Consider the following 19365-nt stretch of genomic DNA (forward strand, 5'->3'; position numbering starts at 1 on the left):
TAATACAGTGCCCTGCACACAGTAATCAATATTATTTAAGTGTTCATTAGGGTTACACAGTTGTCCATACCTCAAGTTGCTTCTTCAGTTACTATCTGGTGATGAGCTTGAAAAACTTCAAGTAAAAGATAGTAACTGGCATTTATAGAGAACTTAGATGTTTGAACACAATTTCCATACATATTCTTATTTGACCCCCGAGACAACCCTATGAGAGAAGTACCACAAGTGTAATTTTATACAGTTTATGGACAAGATAATGGAAGTCAAGTGACTTATCCATGGGGAAACAGTGAGTTAGCATCTGAGATAGAGGCTTTTAGGCAGGGCTTCCTGCCTCAAGGTCCAGCAATGTTTCCAATATACCATGTTACTGTCTACATGAGCACTACAGTCTTGGATTGGACATCCTACAGCCTAGCGGGCTTGATATGAAGAAAGGTGGCCAGGATTCCAAAGAGGATAATTAGCCAATAACGTTATATTCAAGGTTTGGCCTGGAAGTCCCAAGCCTGGGAAGTATGTGGTTCTATTGCAGAAACTCTTCACTAGTCACTAGGGCAAAGAGTTCAAAGGTTCCTAGAGGCAGAGTGGTCACTTCTGGCCATTGCTGTGGCATGGATAACAGTAGAGTTAGCAATGCTCACTCCTACCCTCCATTCAGCTCAGCCTCAGCAAAAAGAAAAGGAACTTCATGGATGAGGGAATGACTCAGGGAATTTGACACCCAAGAGGTGGTACCACAGCACTGAGCTCTGTAATGGAATGTTTCAGTGTTGATAGCTGGAGTCAAGGAAGAGCCTGGGACTTTATGCAGAACTGGGAGCCCTGCAGCTCTTGGGAGATGGGGCTCCCTCAGAGATGCCTGGCAGCTCTGCTGCTAACTCATGAACAAAACAAGCCATTAAATTCTGCTCTGACCATGGGGAAAGAACTATTTCCTCATGGGCACTTTGTCATTCTTAGCTTGTTGGTAGTAAAATGAAATAGAAAGGGACCTGGGCAAGGCCATTGACAATAGCAGGATGTTAGCCCTGCTTCTGCTATTTCCTAGCTAGGTGATATTGGCCAAGTCACTGAACATCTCTGAGTCTGGGTGCATTCATTTTTCAACTGGGTGTAATAATCTCAGACCTGAATACAATCAAAAGGTTTTGGCGCAGATCAAATATGATACTGGACATGAAAAAGAGATAGGGTAGTGAAAAGATCTCCATAAAGTGGGGTAATGAAAGATCCCTGAATCTTGCATTAGAATATCTGGGACTGAATTGGAGGTCACTGTGAAAATGTAGGCAAATCATTTATCCTGGTTGAACCTGGACTTCCTTATTTGTAAAATCCAAATAACTATATTTGCATGCTCTAACTCTCAGGACCATTGTCAGGATTGTAATTTGTAAATTATAAATGATCTTATTATCATGAATATTACTGCCCTTTTTTTTTAAATCTACTCAGAGCTTTCAATTTATCTATTGCCTCAAACTCCATCTCATCCTGTCCCTCTCTGCTTCTTAGCTCCAAGGACACATACTCTTATGGTTCTGGTTCAGTGGTAAGTAGGGTAGTGTTGTAGTAATCATTTGTCAAGGTTTAAGTAGAGCCTTCCTGCAATTCTTGAGGACAAGATGCAGAGAAAGACAGTAAAGAGCCCAGTGTGACAGATTCAGAATTTTTTGAAGACTTAGATTCAAGAAAGATTCAGTGTTGGCTCATTGTCAACTTGGAAGGTGGTTTCTCCTAAGTTTCTGCCTTCTGTATGTTCCCCACAGTGCAAAACCAACTTTTATTTACTATCTATATGTTTTATATTCACTTATATATGTATATTTATTTTCACCCAATAAATTTGTTTCCTCATGGACAGAAATTATATTCTTTTAGCCTTGATATACCCAGATCCTACACTGGCCCTTAATTAAAGTAGTGGTCTAATAAATTATTGTGGAATTCCACTGATTTGTCAGTGGCCTGCACAAACACTTATTGTCATCCTTATCAACTTCCCAGATAGAAAAAATCCAGGCAGGACAACTAACACACCAAGCAATCTATTCAAGATTCAAAAATATCTCTGCAGGCCAGAATTTCCAATTAATCTAAAGGATGAAATTTTGAAAGGAAACATGCTTGTTACTTGTGTTACTTGCAGTTCAATATGTTGCCTCCCCAAAATTGAAGCTCATGTTCTGAACTCCCACAGACCAGATTCAGGGGTGTGTGTGTGTGTGTGTGTGTGTGCGTGTGCGTGTGCGTGTGCGTGTGCGCATGCACGTGCAAGCGTGTGTGTGTGTGTGCATGCCTTAAATAACTAAAATGATAAATTTTGCCCCCAAAACTCATAAGAAAAATTCACACCATTCAATTGCAAATTAAAAAAAAATAATCTACATGTAATTTTGAAAAATCTAAATACAAATTTCTAAAACTTCAATTATTACAATTACTTTGTGTAAGACATTATAGAAACATTAAAAGAAGGTACTCCTTTCTGAACTCCTAGGGACCTGCATCTTCATCTACATCCCTACCATTTTTGCTCTGCTGTGCCTTCTACTGCTAATGTTGCCCCAACCTAATACACACACACACCACTCACACAGACACACATGCACACATGTGAATGAATGGACACACACACACAGAATCTTCTTTCAATCTTGTAATCAGATCATTACCTCTATTATCTCTGAAAAAGCAATGGATAGCTAAATGGTTTCACTCTTTATATGTAGGAGTTCCCCAAACAAACCATTCTTCCCCAGCCCCCACAGCCCTGAAAATGTCATCTCCCCCTACAATTACACTTAAATAGAACTTTGAGGCACTTTGCACATACCATCTCATTTGATCCTAACAAAATCTCTGTGAGACAGGAGTTATTATTATCTTATTTTAGACAAGAAGAACCTGAGGCTGGGGGAGGTTAAGTGACTTGGCCGGAGTCACACAGCTAGTTAATGATGATGGAAGCAATCAAACTTGGGTCTCGTTAACTTCAATTCCAGATCTCTCTTGTCAACATGACTGAGCTGCTTATTGAGTCATAAAATTGTTGTAGTATGGACTGTCTTGCTTTTGTATTTGTTTTCCTATGGCTAAGCAGATTGCTTGGCATGTAATAATATCTAATCAATTTTTTTCATTCATTCATCTTCCATGAAGCAAACATGTTAAGGGCTGGGGAATCAAAGACAAAAGTCATAGATCCTGCCCTTCACTGGGGACTATTACCAATAGTCAACATTAAAAAAATAAGTTGGCTTCATTAGATTAATGAAGAAGGATATTAATATTGTTAAATATACCTTAATATCCTTATCATTTCACATTCCATTTAAAATTTATTGTGGCAGTGGCATAATGCTGCATTGTTTTCATGCTTTGGAATCTTGTTTATGATGGAGTGTGAGGATATAGGCAAATGAGCCAAAAGGTACAAGTTTGCTATGTCCCAATAGGGCCCCAGGTATCTGGAAGCAGTGAACTGTGAACACGAGCCAGGTATCAAACAGCCAGGGAGATTCTTGAGAGGGATAGAGGAAGGAATCACAGACTCTTAGAGTCAGAGGGCTCCAGACATCATCAAATCTATTCCATACCTGAAAAGGTATATTCTTTATGACACACCCAATAAGTGGACACACCCTATTGAAGACCTCCAGTGAAGAATTATTCAGTGTGAAGCACCAATTTGGAATTGCTCCATTTGTTAGGAAAAAATTTCCTTTTCTCAACTCAAAATTTCTCTGTGTTCTCCCTTCAAGGGCCCAGCAGAATGTGTCTAATACCTATTCTACAACACACATTATCAAATACTTGACCTCCACACACTTAAATACAACTTCTCCATAATAAATATGATAATTTCCTTAATTGTTCTGAGTATGGAATAATATCCAGTAAATCCCCTCTGTGCATCTTTCAAGTAGCAATGTGCTTCCTAAAATGTGGCAACCAGGATGGAAGAAAATATTGAAATGTTCCCTGAAAGGGGGCAGCTAGGTACTACAGTAGATAAAACATTGGGCTTGAAGACAGGAAGATTTGATTTCAAATCCAGCCTCAGGCATTTACTAGCCATGTAAATTGGCAATTCACTCAAACTCTATTTGCCTCCTCATCTGTAAAATGGGGACACACTGGAGAAGAAAGTGGTAAACCACTTTAGCACCTTTTCCAAGAAAATTTCATGAACAATGTCCATGGGGTGACACCGACTTGGACACAGTTGAACGAATGAACAACAAAAAACTCTGGAAAGGGCAGAGGATAGCAGTACCATCACCCCCTCATTTGGGAAAAATGGCTCCTCAATGTGGTTATATATGGCATTAGTATTTTTGCTTCCAAGCATACTGTTGACTGATACTCTACTAGTAGCCTGCTAATACCTACAGTACTTTTGCGTATGAACCATTCCTTCTTCACAGTAATCTGGTACCAGTTGACTTGAGCCCCCTAAATTACAATTTACAAATGGAGAGTGGGTAGTGTCCAAGGGCAAGAAGAACCACCAAAGACCTACTCATATTTGAGTGTCAGTTACCACATGTGTGAAATCTACAATTGTTTTCAACTTGAAGTCCAGGCATAAGCCATTTCAAAGTCTCTCACTACTCACCAAGACTTTTGGGCTCACATGTTTAATCTTGGGAAATTACCTTCAAAGAGGAATATTCTCATTCTCTCTCTCTCCCTCTCTCTCTCTCTCTCTCTCTCTCTCTCTCTCTCTCTCTCTCTCTCTCTCTCTCTCTCTCTCTCTCTCTCTCTCTCTCTTTCTCATTAGCTTATTACCCCTGAATAGAGTTGCTCCTGAAAAATCAACTTAGGTGCTAATAGTATAGTATGTTCCTAAGTTTCTCCCAATGTGGCCAAGATGGGTCTCCAGCACTTATAAAATAATTCAAGTTACCAAAAGCTGTCCAGACTTAATTTTATCCCACAGACAAATCAAAAGATGTTTATAAAACCTCACAGGAGCCTCTTTTTGGACACAGAAACATATAAAACACCAAAAGAACCTATTAGCTGGAATGGAATTCATATTGAAGTAGGCATCAGGATATTAAACTGACATTGCAATGAAATAAGTCTTTCCCACAGACTCAAAGTTCTTTCCAGGCTGTTAGGACCATTCTGTGGTTTATATTCCTTCCTAAAGTTAGTGATACTACAGTGGTGTTCTGAAGCCCGCTCCAAATGCCTTATAAAGAGATAATTACATTTTGAGTTTGAGTATCTGGACTGTAGAAATGAGCAAATGCTACAAATCAGGACTTACTTTATTGTTTTTATTGTTTTCAGAAAGTAATGAAGAAAATAAAAACATAGATTACATTTCTTTTTTATTATTTTTTTTAATATTTTTAAATTTTTTTTTTTTGGTGAGGCAATGGGGTTAAGTGACTTGCCCAAGGTCACACAGCTAGTACTTGTCAAGGGTTTGGTCTGAAGCTGGATTTGAACTCAGGTCCTCCTGACTTCAGGGCTGGTGCTCTATCCACTGCACCACCTAGCTGCCCCCATATATTACATTTCAAAGTATACCAGGTATACAATTTTTTTTCCTGAAGGGCTTGTTCTTAAGCATTTACCAGCTTGTCTCCCATTTAGGTGCCACCAAATAAGCAATGCCACTAACATTAAAGCTATATCTTCCAAGCAGTTCAGTGGGTTTGCTCTTGAAGTACTAAACTATTAAAAAATATAGCTGATCTTCCCCTTTCTAGGAAAATAGCTGCAATTGTGGTATTGCGCTTAGATTGTCTGTGTGTGTGCATATGTGTGTGTGTGTGTGTGTGTGTGTGTGTGTGTGTGTGTGTGTGAGGGCATCTAGATGGTGCAGTGGATAGAGCATTGGGCTTGGAATCAAGAGGGTTCTTCTTCACGAGTTCAAATAGAGCCTCAGTCGCTTGCTAGCTGCGTGTCCCTGGGCAAGTCTCTTAACCTTGTTTGCATCACTTTCTCCTCTGTGCAATGAGCTGGTGAAGGAAATAGGAAACCATTCCAGTATCTTTGCCAAGGAAACCCCAAATGAGGTCATGAAGAGTCAGGCACAAGTGAACAACAACAAGACAACACACACACACACACACACACACACACACACACACACACACACACACACACATTATTCTGTCCAAATAATAGTCTTATGAAAATAGGGAATACTATTACCATTAAACATGAGGAAATGGAGGTTGGGACTTGATTAGGGCTATACAATGTGAAAGTGTCTAAGACAATAAAAATTCAGGACTCTTCTCACACCAAGTACATGACATTTCTACTACAAAATGTTTCCTTTGAAAAAATCTGGATTATACTTCTGCATACATAAGAAAAATAGCCTGACTTAGGGACTGGATTCCAGAACGTGAAAAGTGCAGATTGGATTTTCTCTCTAAGAAAAAAAGATGATCTAACTGAAGTCATTGTCCCCTCATAGCTTTTCTGAAAGCATTCTTGACATCTTTGTTCCTAAGACTATAGACCAGAGGGTTCAACATGGGGATGACCATGGTGTAGAACACTGACACTATTTTGTCTGTGTCCATGGAATGGCTTGAGCTGGGTTGGAAGTACATGAAGATGATTGTCCCATAAAATATGGACACTACTGTGAGATGGGAAGCACAAGTGGAGAAGGCTTTCTTGCGGCCTTCAGCAGAACAGATCTTCAGAATGGTGATGAAGATTAAAAAGTAAGAAGCAAAGATGACAAGAAATGGGAAAAAGACAGTGAATGATGCAAAGATAAATAATACTGACTCACTGATGTGAATATCCGAGCAGGAGAGAACTAAGAGAGAGGGAACCTCACAGAAAAAGTGATGGATCACATTGGACTTACAGAAGGAAAGGCTAAATGTATTTCCTATGATTATGGAGGAGATCAGAAAGCCACTAATGTGAGCACCACTGGCTAGAAATGTACACACTCTTGAAGTCATGGTAGTGGTGTAATACAGGGGCTTACAGATAGCTGCATGGCGATCATAGGCCATGGAGGCTAAGAGGAAATTTTCAGCACCAGCAAAGGCCCCAAAGAAGAATAACTGTGTGGCACATCCATTGTAGGAGATGATCTTGTTCCCTGTGAGGAGCCCAGCCATCACCTTGGGGGTAACAGATGTAGAGTAGCCAAAATCTACCAGGGAGAGGTTACTAAGAAAAAAGTACATGGGGGTGTGGAGGCAGGATTCGCTGGAGATCAGAGCTACTATCCCCAGGTTCCCTACCAGGGTGATGAGGTAGACGAGGGTGAACATTATGAAGAGAGGGACCTGAAGCTCTGGGGCATCTGTTAATCCTGTGAGGATGAACTCATTCACCTCAGATCTGTTCTCCATGGATGTCATTTGAGAGTGTTGTCATTCACCTGCAACAAGAGAGGAACCACCAGAAAAATGAATTCTGCACGTTGAATGACTCCAAGACATAAAACATGATCAGGGACCTATCTTCTGTGAGGGCTAGAAATCAGCAATTAAGGGAAAATAACATCTAGGTAGTTGTCATAGCAGTTATTCTAGGTCCTCAAAATCCACTCATTCATTTTCTCTGAGAGAGAGAGAGAGAAAGAGAATCACTCATGTGTAATTTCTCACTTTGTTTAATCTACTTTAAATTTAACACTACCCAAAACGACATTTCCCACTTCAGGACAGGGAAGTGCCTTATTCTCTGGCAAAAATCAGCATAAGTGGGGGGATTACTGTTGGCCACATTTGGAGAACTAGGTCTTTGCTTATGAATATGCTTCACTCTAATAAGAAGAGAGAAAAGTGAAATAAAAGAATAGAGGGAGAAATCAAAGAAGAGAAAAGTTGAAAAACTGTGACAAGGGAGAAGAGGATCAAAGAAACTTGGCCAAGAGTTCACTGGAATCCTGATTAGTCCTGGAATCATTGTAGCTTTAAGGTTGAAGCAATGGATTGAAGTCACTGTTTCTGAGTGAACAGCTGCCGATGTACACCAATTGCTTACTTGTAGGAATCATCTGTGCAAAAGATCACTGGTGGATCACTTACAATAAATGTATGACTTCTAAATTCAATTCCATCACATGGCCTGTCTCTTTTTCAATTCTCCACCATTTCCACTGTGGAAATAGAAGGTGGCCACAGACAGGGATATATGGCCTTTCATTCACTCTACAGTTTTTTGAAATCACTAATTTTTGGTTAGTCTGTTTTGCAATTGAGCTAAAATCTCACCTACAGGAAGCCTTTCTTGATCCATTGATCTCAATATTGGCGCCTTCCCTCTTTTCATTCTCTGTAACATGTCCTGTCTATCCTGTCTATATGTGCTATTTGTAAACTAATATTTGCACATTACTTGAGTGGTGTTTATGCAATCCTTCATGGCAGTGACTGTATTTTACCTTTCTTTACATTTTCAGTGCTTAGCATGGTAGACCCTAAATAAATGTCTGTTGACTCACTGATTGGCCAGTGGTAACCTTCAATGTCTGAACTAAGTTAAGTTGGCCTTTAGGCATCAGAGAACTATGGAGGCCGTTCCCAGGCACCACTTTCAGCCTCTATATCTTGGAAGGACCTGTCACAATTGTGTATCACTCAGCCTTAGAGTACTTCATTTCATCTCTCCCACCTTGAGTTACTACAAGTTTTCATAGAAGTTATAAACAGGCTGCCACGTGCTATGCATAATGATTTGTATATATGCATATATACACTACATGTGCATATATATTTACTTTTTCTGTTATATATGTATGTATATGTATGTGTGTATATATATGTATGCATGTATATATGTGTTATTATGTATATATGTATATATGTATGTATATTTATGTATGTATATATATGTGTGTGTATATATATACATATATACACATATATACACACACACACATATATATATACACATACACACACACACACACACACACACACACACACACACACACACACACACACACATATATATATAAAACAGCACAGCATCCAGGTGTACAGAGGCTCCTCTCTGGTCTACATTTGGGGCAACATGTCGAGTCAGAATTGGTGGAAGGAACTGAGGGGGTTTGGTGTAGAAAAGATAAAAGACGGGTGTCAGGGCAGGGGTTGGGATTAGGTATCTTCAGGTATCTGCAAGACTGACATATGGAGGAAGAATTTAGTTTGTTTTATTCATGCCCAAAAGGAATACCCAGGAGGAAAGGTTAGAAGTTAAGAAGAAAAAAAACCTTAGGTTTCTTTTAAAGAAAAGATTCTAAAAATGTTGCTATTCAGAAGTGGAAGAGGCTGTGTTAATATGTACTGGATTTCCCCTCACTTAAAGTCTTGAGGGAATGGCTGGTTGACCTCTTGTTCAACATGTTGCAGACAGAGACACACACATTATATATATATATATATATATATGAAGGTCTTTGTATGTGTATGTATGTATATGTATATGTGTGTGTATATATGTATGTGTGTACACACACATGCATAATGTAGGAGTGGAGAAAAAGACAGAAAAAGCTTATTTCTCCTTTTATGGAAACATTTGACTACTATCTCTTGCTACTGTAACTGTGACCATGGACACGTCCTCTCACCTCAGAGCCTAACTTCACCCCTAAGTCAAAAAAGGATAAAAGTAATGACATCTACATCATAGCGTGTTCTGAGTATGGAAGGAGATGATTCTGTAAAATGCTTTGAAAAGCTTAAAGCTCTACAAAAGAGTTATCCACTGGTATTTTAACTAACACTATGGCTATTATTTTATTACCTTTCCCAAATCCCTTAAGATCTTTTATTCTGAAGTTATCATGAACCTCAGTTTGTTCATTGATAAAGAAAAGATGTCATACTAGATGATCTCTGAGATCCTTTCAACCCCTGAATCAATGATCTTGTGAAACTTTTAAGCTAAATTAATTTAAAGATATCCATTAGTCTTCATAACACAACAGTGAAAGAACTTTTATACTAATGTGGTTAATGTGAGACTGACAGGTAAGGACAGAAAAAATGAATAAAACTTTATCCCATAGACTTTTAGAGGAGTAGAACAATATCTATTTTTACAACTAATTACAATTAAAGATTTTCCTTAAATGTTATAGGAAAAATATAAAATAGAATACACACAACCCACTTAGAGTCAAGATTTATAATAATGTTTATCTCATACATGGCATTTGGGCCATTTTTGTAATCTATACTATTGAATCAAATATGTATATACATAGTCTAAGACAATCCTTTTCATCTGCATACTCAAGGTTGGGTGCTCTTGAGTTCCTATGTCTAAGGACGGTTCTTTTTGGTTCCCCGGGCTGACAAGGTAATTTGTTTCCTACTCCAAAAGTCCCAGGTGTTAGTTAATAATGCTCTCTTGGAAAGATAATTGATTAGAAGTCTAAAGAGTGGACTCTAATATTACTTGGATATTCACTAATTTCATCCGGGATTTCATGGAAGTTAATCAATGCTTCTGCCCCTCTGCTCATTTGGTAAATAAGAATATTTCTTTGGGTATGAAGGTCACACAGTGATTGTGAGAAAATGTTTGCCAAGAATCAAATACTATAGACATGAGATTTACCATGAACAGTGAAGGTTGCTGGACTTTTACATGACAATGGATGAGCAGGTGCTCTGAGAAACACAAAGTATAGAGAAAAGAGGATAGAGGTGCTACTACAATATGAAGTACTAGTGTGGCAGTGTGGGCTAGTAAAGATAGCTTTCATTTTTGAGTCAAGAAGATGTGGATTTAAATCGCACTCAGGCCCTTGTTAATTGGATAAGTATGGACAAATCATTTAAGTCAATCAGCCCCTGGTTACTTGTCTGTAAAAGGGGGAAGGACATTCAATAATGGTGTTTATCTCAAAGAGTTGTTGGGAGATTCTAATGAGAAAATCAATGCAAAGCTCTTTCCAAATGTTATATAATGTGAGCTATTACCATTCTGGGGAAGGATTCTATTCTACCTACATTTTCTTATGAAACTCCTCCCTCAAGGATTTAATGAATGCCTTGTGCACAGCATACCGTTAATCACATCATTTAATTGTTTGGACTACACAACCACTTGTCCCTCAAATGGTCTCTTCAGTTACTGAAGGATGATGAGCTTCAAAAGGTGCAAGTAGTGGATAATAACTGGTGTTTATAGAGCCCTTGAATGTTTGAGCACAATTTCCAAGTACAATCTCATTTAAGCCCTAAGACAGCCCTATGAAATAAGTACCACAAGTGTAGTTTTACACAATTTATGGATAAAGAAATGCAAGTCAAGTGACTTACCCATGGAGAAAGTGAGTCATTGTGTGAGACATAGAAGGTTTTTATGCAGGTCTTTCTGCCATCATGTCCAGCAATGTTTCCACTACAGCATTTTGGTGTCTATGCTGCCCTGCAGTCTTGGGATTGGATATCCTAAAAACTAGCTGGCTTGATATGGAGAAAGGTGGCCAAGACTCTGAAAAGGAAGTTAGCCAAGAACTTTATATTCAAGGTTTAGCTTTGAAGTCCCAAGCCTAGCAAACATATGATTGTATTGGAGAAACTCTTCACTAGTCACTGGGGTAAAGAATTCAAAGTTCCTAGTGGCAGACAGGTCATTCCTGGCCATTGCTGTGGCATGGATGGCAGTAGAGTTAGTAGTGCCCACTCCTACCCTCCATTCAACTCAGCCTCAGGAAACCCAAAAGAAATTAGATGAGTGAGTGAATGAATCAGGGAAATTGACCTACTAACTCATTCCCAAGCAGTGAGCCCTATAGTAGAGTGTTTCAGTGTCAGTAGCTGAAGTCAGGGATGAGGCAGGGACTTTATGCAGTCCTGGGAGCCCTGCAGCTCTTAGGAGATGGTGCCACCTTGGAGATACCTGGTAGCACTGCTGCCAATTCATGAGCAAAACAAACCATTAAATTCTGTTATGACCATGAGGGAAAACATTTTCTCATTCTCAACACTTTGTCATTCCTAGCTTGTTGTTAGCAAAGTGAGGTAGAAAGGGACCTGGATAAGGCCTTCTATCATCTCTTAGCTAGGTGACTTTGGCCAAGTCACTGAATATCTCCAAGCCTCAATTTATTCTTCTTTGAAGTGGGTGTAATAATCTCAGGCCCAAATATGATCAATAGGTTTTGGTGAAGATCAAATCTGATACTGAACATGAAAGACATGTGAGTTATGAAAAAAAAATTCCAAAAAATAAAGTAGTGAAGAAAATCACAGAACTTGGTGTTAGAAGATCTGGGATGCAACTGGAGGTCACTGTGAAACATTAGGCAAGTCACTGATCCCAGATGAACATTGATTTCTTCATTTGTAACATGCAAATAAGCATATTTGCATGATCTAATTCTCCTGACCATTATCAGGATAATAATTTTTGAATTACAAATGATGGTATTATTATGCTGAATAGTATTGCTATTCTTTTTTTTAAAATCTACTCAGAGGTCCTAATTTACCTATTATCCTGAATGTAATCTCTTCCTAGGTACTAATTCAGTGGTAACTAGGTGAATGCTGTGGTAATAATTTGTCAAGGTTTAAGTAGAGCCTTTGACAGGCTCCCTCCTGCTATTCTTGAGGACAAGGTGCAAAAGAAAGGCAGTGAAGAGCCCAGTGTGGCAGATTCAGAATTTTTTGAAGACTTAGATTCAGGAAAGATTCATTGTTGGCTCATTGTCTCCTTGGAAGGTGGTCTTTCCTAAATCCCTGCCTGCTCTATCTCCCCCCCCCAATGCAGAATCAACTTTTATTTGCTGTCTATATATTTTTGTTCTCTTATATGTATATATTTTCACTCAATAAAATTTGCTTCCTCATGGACAGACACTATATTCTTTTTGTCTTGTTATACCCAGAACTTGTATTAGGCCTTAACAAAAATAGTAAGCCTAGTAAATTATTGTGGAGTTCAACTGATTTATCAGTTACCTGGACAAACAAATACTGGCATCTTTATCAAATTCTAAGATGGAAAAAATCGAGCAGGGACAACTGTCACACTGCGTGATCTATTCAAGATTCAAAAATATCTCAGCAGGCCAGAATTTCCAATTAAATCTAACAAGTTGAAATTCTGAAAGGAAACATGAAAAGCTTTACACTTGTGTTACTTGCTGTCCAATGTATTCCCTCCCAGAAATTGAATCTGGTGTTTAACCCACACAACTAGTGCCAGGACATGTGTGTTAATGTGTATGTGTTTGTGCATGTGTGTGTGCAGCTTTGCATTCTTCTAATTGTTAATTTGGGTATTTATAATAGTCAAAGTAACTTATTTGCTCAAAGTTATTGTTAGAACAATATTGCTATTACTGCATACAATGTTCTCCTGGTTCTGCTCCTTTCACTCTTCATTGTTTTGTGTAAGTCTTTTCGTGTTTTGCCTAAGATCATTGAGCTCATCATTTCTCATAGCACAGTAGTATTCCATCACAATCACGTACCACAGTGTGTTCAGGCAAGGTTTTTATCCAGATCTTTCTGACCTGAGGTCCAGCAACATTCCCCCCTCTGCCCTGCTGCTTTCTATGTGAGCCCCTTAGCCTTACATTACACTTCCCAGAACCTGCCTGGCATGTGGACATAGGTGGATGGTACAGCAAAGGGGAGAGTTGGCCAAGTACCTTCACATGAGTATCTTGCATGTACAGTCCCAACCTTAGTATGTACTTGGTGCTTTTCAAGAAACTCCTGCCTAGTCCCTGCTGCTGGCTATTCCAAAGGCCTTAAAACAGGAGAGGACGTTCATGGTCATTGCTACTGCAAGGATGGAGGCAGAGTAAGTGACCTTCCTTCCTGCTCTGTCTCAGGATGAAAAATGGAAAGCAGATGATTGAGTCAGTGACTCCAGGGACTGCTGTCTCCAGGTTGGTCCCATGTCAATGAGCCCCAGTAGTGAAATACTTGGAAGTCAATAGCTGAAGTCTTAAGTTGGGCAGGATCTTTATACAAACCTTGGAGCACAGCAGCTCTTAAGAGACTATGTTCCCTTGGAGACAACTGGCTGCTCTACAGTTGCTATATACAAAACATGCCATTAAACTCTGTTCTGGGTATGGGGACCAAGCTGGAGTCCTCCAGGAGACCATTTTCTTGGCTGTGTTCCTTTGTTAAGCTACCTCGTTGTTAGGAGGAATCAAAAGAGCTCTTGACATGGCAGTCAAGGCCTAGTTTCTAGTCATGGCATTTACTCATTGTGAGGCCTCAGGAAAGACACTGAATTTTTCCAAGTTCTAGTCTACTCAACTGTAAAATAAGGCTAAAAATCCCAGCTCTGTCTGTCTTGAAGCAATGTTATGAGAATCAGTGTATCCTTAGACGTGAAAGATGTAGTGTGCTGTAGAGAAAAGATTATTGGACTTCAGGGGGAAGATCCAGGTTTGGAATGCTTGCTCTGCCACTTTTTAGTAGGTACCAAATGCACATTGATAAAATTGAACTGAATCAAACCATCAATGACATGGGTAAAGGTATCAGGCTTACACATCTTCAAATGACTCATGTCTAAGAAACTTAGCTAACATTAGAGTATTTTTTCATTCTTTGCAATCCACATTCATGATGGCATATGAGGATTTAGACAGACAAAGGAGAAGGTACATGTTCAATATGTCCCAATAAGGTTACAGGTATCTGGAAACAGTGACATGTGAAAACCAGGCCAGGCACCAAACATCTAGAAGGAATTGTTTTGTTTTGTTTCGTTTTGGTGGAGAGTAGGGTGGAAGCAATCAGGATTAAGTGATTTATTCAGTGTCACATAGCTAGTAAGGGTCTGAGGTTGGATTTTAACTCAGATACCCTAAGTCCAGGAATGGTGCTCTATCTACTGGACAACCTAACTGCCCTACAGGAAGAATACTTGAGAAGGAGAGAATCAGAGAATGTTAGAATCAGAGGTCTCTCAGATGTCAAATCTAATCCATGCCTAAAAAGGAATATTCTCTAAAGAACACCCAATAAATGTATAACCCTACAGTAAAGGATTATTCAAGATAGGCTTCCATTTGTGAAGTGCTCCATTTGTTAGGAAAACTTTTCCTTGCTTCAAGTCAAAATGTGCCTCTGAACATTCCAGCCGCTCCTCCCTGTTCTGCCTTCTAGGGACCAGCAGAATGTGCCTAATCTCTCTCCCATGAGAGACATCTTCAGATACTTCACCCAGCCACATTGAAATCTTCATTCAAGATAAACATACTCATTTCTTTAACTGTTACTTATATGGAATCATCTCCAGTAAATCTCATCTTTACGTGCTGCAGGTATCAATATCCTTCCTAAAATGAGAGAACCAGGACTGAAGAAAATACTGAAGTGTGCTCTGAAAGGGGACAGCTCAGTGGCATAGCGGATAAGGCACTGGGCCTGGAGTCAAGATAATCTGAATTCCAATTCAGCCTCAGACATTTACTAACCTAGTAATTCACTTAGCCTCTATTCGCCTTAGCTTCTCATCTATAAAATGGGAACACTGGAGAAGGAAAAGATAAATCGCTTCAGGATCTTTGCCAAGAAAACCTCAAGAATAATAGCCATGAGGTCACAAAGAGTTGGACATGGACATGGAATGACTGAAAAAGAACCAAAAATCTGAAAAGGGCAGAGGACAGCCATTCCATCACCTCTTTCATTTGAGACAAATGATTTCTCAGTGTGGTTATATATGGCATTAGGATTTTTGTTCCCAAGTATACCACTGACTAATATTATATTGGTAGCCTACTAATACCCACAGTTCTTTTACAGGTGAACCATACCATCTTTATAGTGACCTAGTGCCAATTGATTTGAGCCCTTTCCCACTCCCCTCCCCCTCATTCAGTTCACAAATGGAGAATGGGTAGTGCCAAAGTGTGGGAAGAAACACTGAAGACCACAGTTGGGCCTTAGTTACTTCCTCTGTGAAATCTATGATTGCTTTCAAATTGAAGTCCAAATGTAACCCATTTCCAAATCCCTCTCTCTCTACCAAGACTTCTGGGCTCACATAAACCAGGTTTAATCCTGGATGCTGACAAACAGAAATGATTGCTCCCTCTGTCTTTGTTGGCTTATTACCCCTGAATAGAGTTGTCCTGAAAAATCAACTTTCGTGTTGAGAATGTATCTTGTTCCGAACTTTCTCCCAGTGTGGTCAAGATGAGTCTTCAGCTTTTATAAAATAATTCAAGTTATTAAATCCTGGCCAGCCTTTATTTCATCCCACAGAAAAATAAAAAGTTGTAAAAAACAAAACAAAACAAACAAAACCTCATTTGGAACTATGCCCAAAGGGCTATAAAAATGTGCATACTCTTTGACCCAGCAATAGCACTTCTAGGGCTATATCCCAGAGAGATCATACAAATGGGAAAAGGACTCACATGTACAAAAATATTCATAGCAGCTCTTTTTGTGGTGGCAAAGAACTGGAAATTGAAAGAATTTCCATCAATTGGGGAATGGCTGAACAAGTTGTGGTATATGAATGTAATGGAATACTATGGTGCTATAGGAAATGATAAACAGGCTGACTTCATAAAAAGCCTGGAAAGACTTGTATGGTCTGATGCTGAGTGAAGTGAGCAGAACCAGGAGAACGTTGTACACAGTAAGGGCCATGCTGTGCGATGACTAATATTGACAGACTTAACCCTTCTCAGCAATACAAGGATCTAAGAAGTCTCCAAAGGCCTCATGATTGAAAATGCTATCCACAAAGAAGAAAGAATTATGGAGTATGAATGCAGATCGATGCATACTATTTGCTGTTTTTTTCTTCTATTGTGTTTTGTTTCTTCTTCCTGGTGGTTCCTTCTATTGGCTCTAATTCTTACTTACAACATGACTAATGTGAAAATATGTTTAATAGGAATGTATATGTATAGCCTATATCAGATTGTGTGCCATCTTGGGGAGGGAGGTGGGCCGGGAGAGAGAGAAAAATTTGAAGCTCAGAAGATTATGGAAGTGATTGTTGATAATTCAAAATAAATTAATTTTAAAAAATTTAAAAAAAACCTCACAGGAACCTCCATTCAGAACCAGAAACATATAAAGCACCAAAAGAATCTATTAGCTGGGATGGAATTGATATCGAAGTAGGTATCAGGATATTACACTGACATTACAATGAAATATGTCTCTCCCACAGGATCATTGTTCTTTCCAGGCCTTTAGAACAATCCTGTGGTTTTATTGATTCTTAAAGTTAGCCATACTGCAGTGGTGTTCTGGAGTCAGCTCCAAGTGGCTCACAAGGAGATAGTTACAGTTTGAGTATTAGCACCTGGATTGTAGAGAACAAGAAATGCTACAAATCAGTACTTTATTGTTTTGTTGATGATTTTGATTTCAGAAAATGGAAGAGAAAATAACAACACAGATTACATTTTAATGTACGTCATAAATGCATTATTTTCTGGAGACCTGGTTCTTAAACATTTACCAGCTTATTTCTGCTTTAGGGGCTGCTGTATAAGCAATGCCATTAACATCAAAGCGATATCTTTCAAGCAGTTCAGTGGGTTTGCTCTTGAAGTAATAAACGGTTCAAAATTATGTAGCTGATCTTCTACTTTCTATGAAAATTGCTACAATTGCTATATTGCACTTAAATGTGTGTGGGGGGAGATATCTTGGTGGCACAGTGGATAGAACACTGGGCTTAGAATCAAGAGGAGTCATCTTCATAACTCAAATAGAACCTTAGTCACTTACTAGCTGTGTGATCCTGGGCAAGTTTTTAACCCTGTCTGTTCAGTTCCTCAACTGTGAAATGAGCTGGAAATGGAAATGGGAAAACACTCCAGTGCCTCTGCCAAGAAAACCCCAAAATGGGGTCACAAACAGTCAGACACAACTGAACAGCAAGAAGACCACACACATATTATTCATTCCACATAACAATCTTACAAAATAGAGGATAGTATGAAGGCCTCTTCATCATAAGAAAACTGAGATTGGGACTTGCCTAGGTCTATACAACATGAAATTATCTAAGAAGACATATATTAAGTTCTATATTAACCCCAAATACTTGAGACTTTCTACTACATACTGTTGCCCATGAAAAAGTTCAAATTACACTTCTATATGAATAAGAAAAATAGCCTGACTTGGGGGCTGGATCCCAGAGTAGGGAATGTACAGATTAGATTTTCTATCTAAGAAAAATAATGATCTAATTAAAGTCACTGCCCCCTAACAGCTTTCCTAAAAGCATTCTTGACATCTTTGTTCCTAAGACTATAGACCAGAGGATTCAACATAGGGATGACCATGGTGTAAAACACTGACACCACTTTATCTGAGTCCATGGAATGGCTTGAGCTGGGTTGGAAGTACATGAAGATGATTGTCCCATAAAATATGGACACTGCTGTGAGATGGGAAGCACAGGTGGAGAATGCTTTCTGGCGGCCTTCAACAGAATGGATATTTAGGATGGTGATGAAGATTAACAAGTAAGAGGTAAAGACGACAAAAATTGTGAAACAGGTATTTAGTGACCCTAAGATAAAGACTAGTGATTCTGTGATGTGAATATCAGAGCAAGAGAGAACTAAGAGAGGAGGAATATCACAGAAAAAGTGATGGACTATGTTGGACCTACAGAAAGAAAGGCTAAATATGTTTCCTATGACCATGGAGGAGGTCATAAAGCCACAGATGTAAGCACAGCTGGCCAGATATGTACAAACAGTTGATGTCATGGTGGTGGTGTAATGTAGGGGCTTACACACAGCTGCATGGCAATCATAGGCCATGGAGGCTAAGAGGAAACTTTCAGTAACAACAAAGGCCCCAAAAAAGAATAACTGTGCCGCACATGAATTATAGGAGATGACCTTGTCCCCTGTGAGGAGTCCAGCCATCACCTTGGGAGTAATAGCTGAGCAGTAGCCAAAATCCACCAGGGAGATGTTACTGAGGAAAAAGTACATGGCGGTGTGGAGGCAGGATTCACTGTAGATCAGAGCTACTATCCCCAGGTTCCCTACCAGGGTGATGAGGTAGATGAAGGTGAACATTACGAAGAGAGGGACCTGAAGCTCTGGGGCATCTGTTAATCCTGTGAGGATGAACTCATTCACTTCAGATCTGTTCTCCATGAATGTCATTTGAGAGTGTTGTCATTCATCTGCAACAAGAGAGGAACCATCAGAAAAATCCTCTCTGCATGATTAATGACTCCAAGGCATAAAACATGGTTAGAGACCTATCTTCCGCGAGGGCTAGAAATAAACAATTAAGGGACTAAGATCATCTCTGTAGTCTTCTAGCAGTTACTCCAGGTCCCCAAAATTCACTCATCCGTTTTCTCATTAAGAGGGAGAATCTTGCACGTATAACTTCTCAGTTTGTTTAATCTACTAAA

At 39.2% G+C, this 19365-nt stretch overlaps 2 protein-coding genes across 2 annotated transcripts; both read right to left on the reverse strand.

The window, feature by feature from the left end:
- Positions 1-6437: 6437 nt before the first annotated feature.
- On the reverse strand, positions 6438-7367 carry LOC110200714 (olfactory receptor 5B2-like). The gene has a single exon (XM_020976126.1). The coding sequence runs from the start codon at positions 7365-7367 to the stop codon at positions 6438-6440; it is 930 nt and encodes a 309-aa protein (XP_020831785.1).
- Positions 7368-18178: 10811 nt separating this feature from the next.
- On the reverse strand, positions 18179-19297 carry LOC110200713 (olfactory receptor 5B2-like). The gene has a single exon (XM_020976125.1). It carries the CDS (start codon positions 19106-19108, stop codon positions 18179-18181), a length of 930 nt encoding a protein of 309 aa, XP_020831784.1. The 5' UTR covers positions 19109-19297.
- Between the last annotated feature and the right edge of the window lie 68 nt (positions 19298-19365).

Source organism: Phascolarctos cinereus, unplaced genomic scaffold (assembly GCF_003287225.1).
Source record: "Phascolarctos cinereus isolate Bilbo 61053 unplaced genomic scaffold, phaCin_HiC Scaffold_9;HRSCAF=440, whole genome shotgun sequence".
NCBI classification, from domain to species: Eukaryota; Metazoa; Chordata; class Mammalia; order Diprotodontia; family Phascolarctidae; genus Phascolarctos; species Phascolarctos cinereus.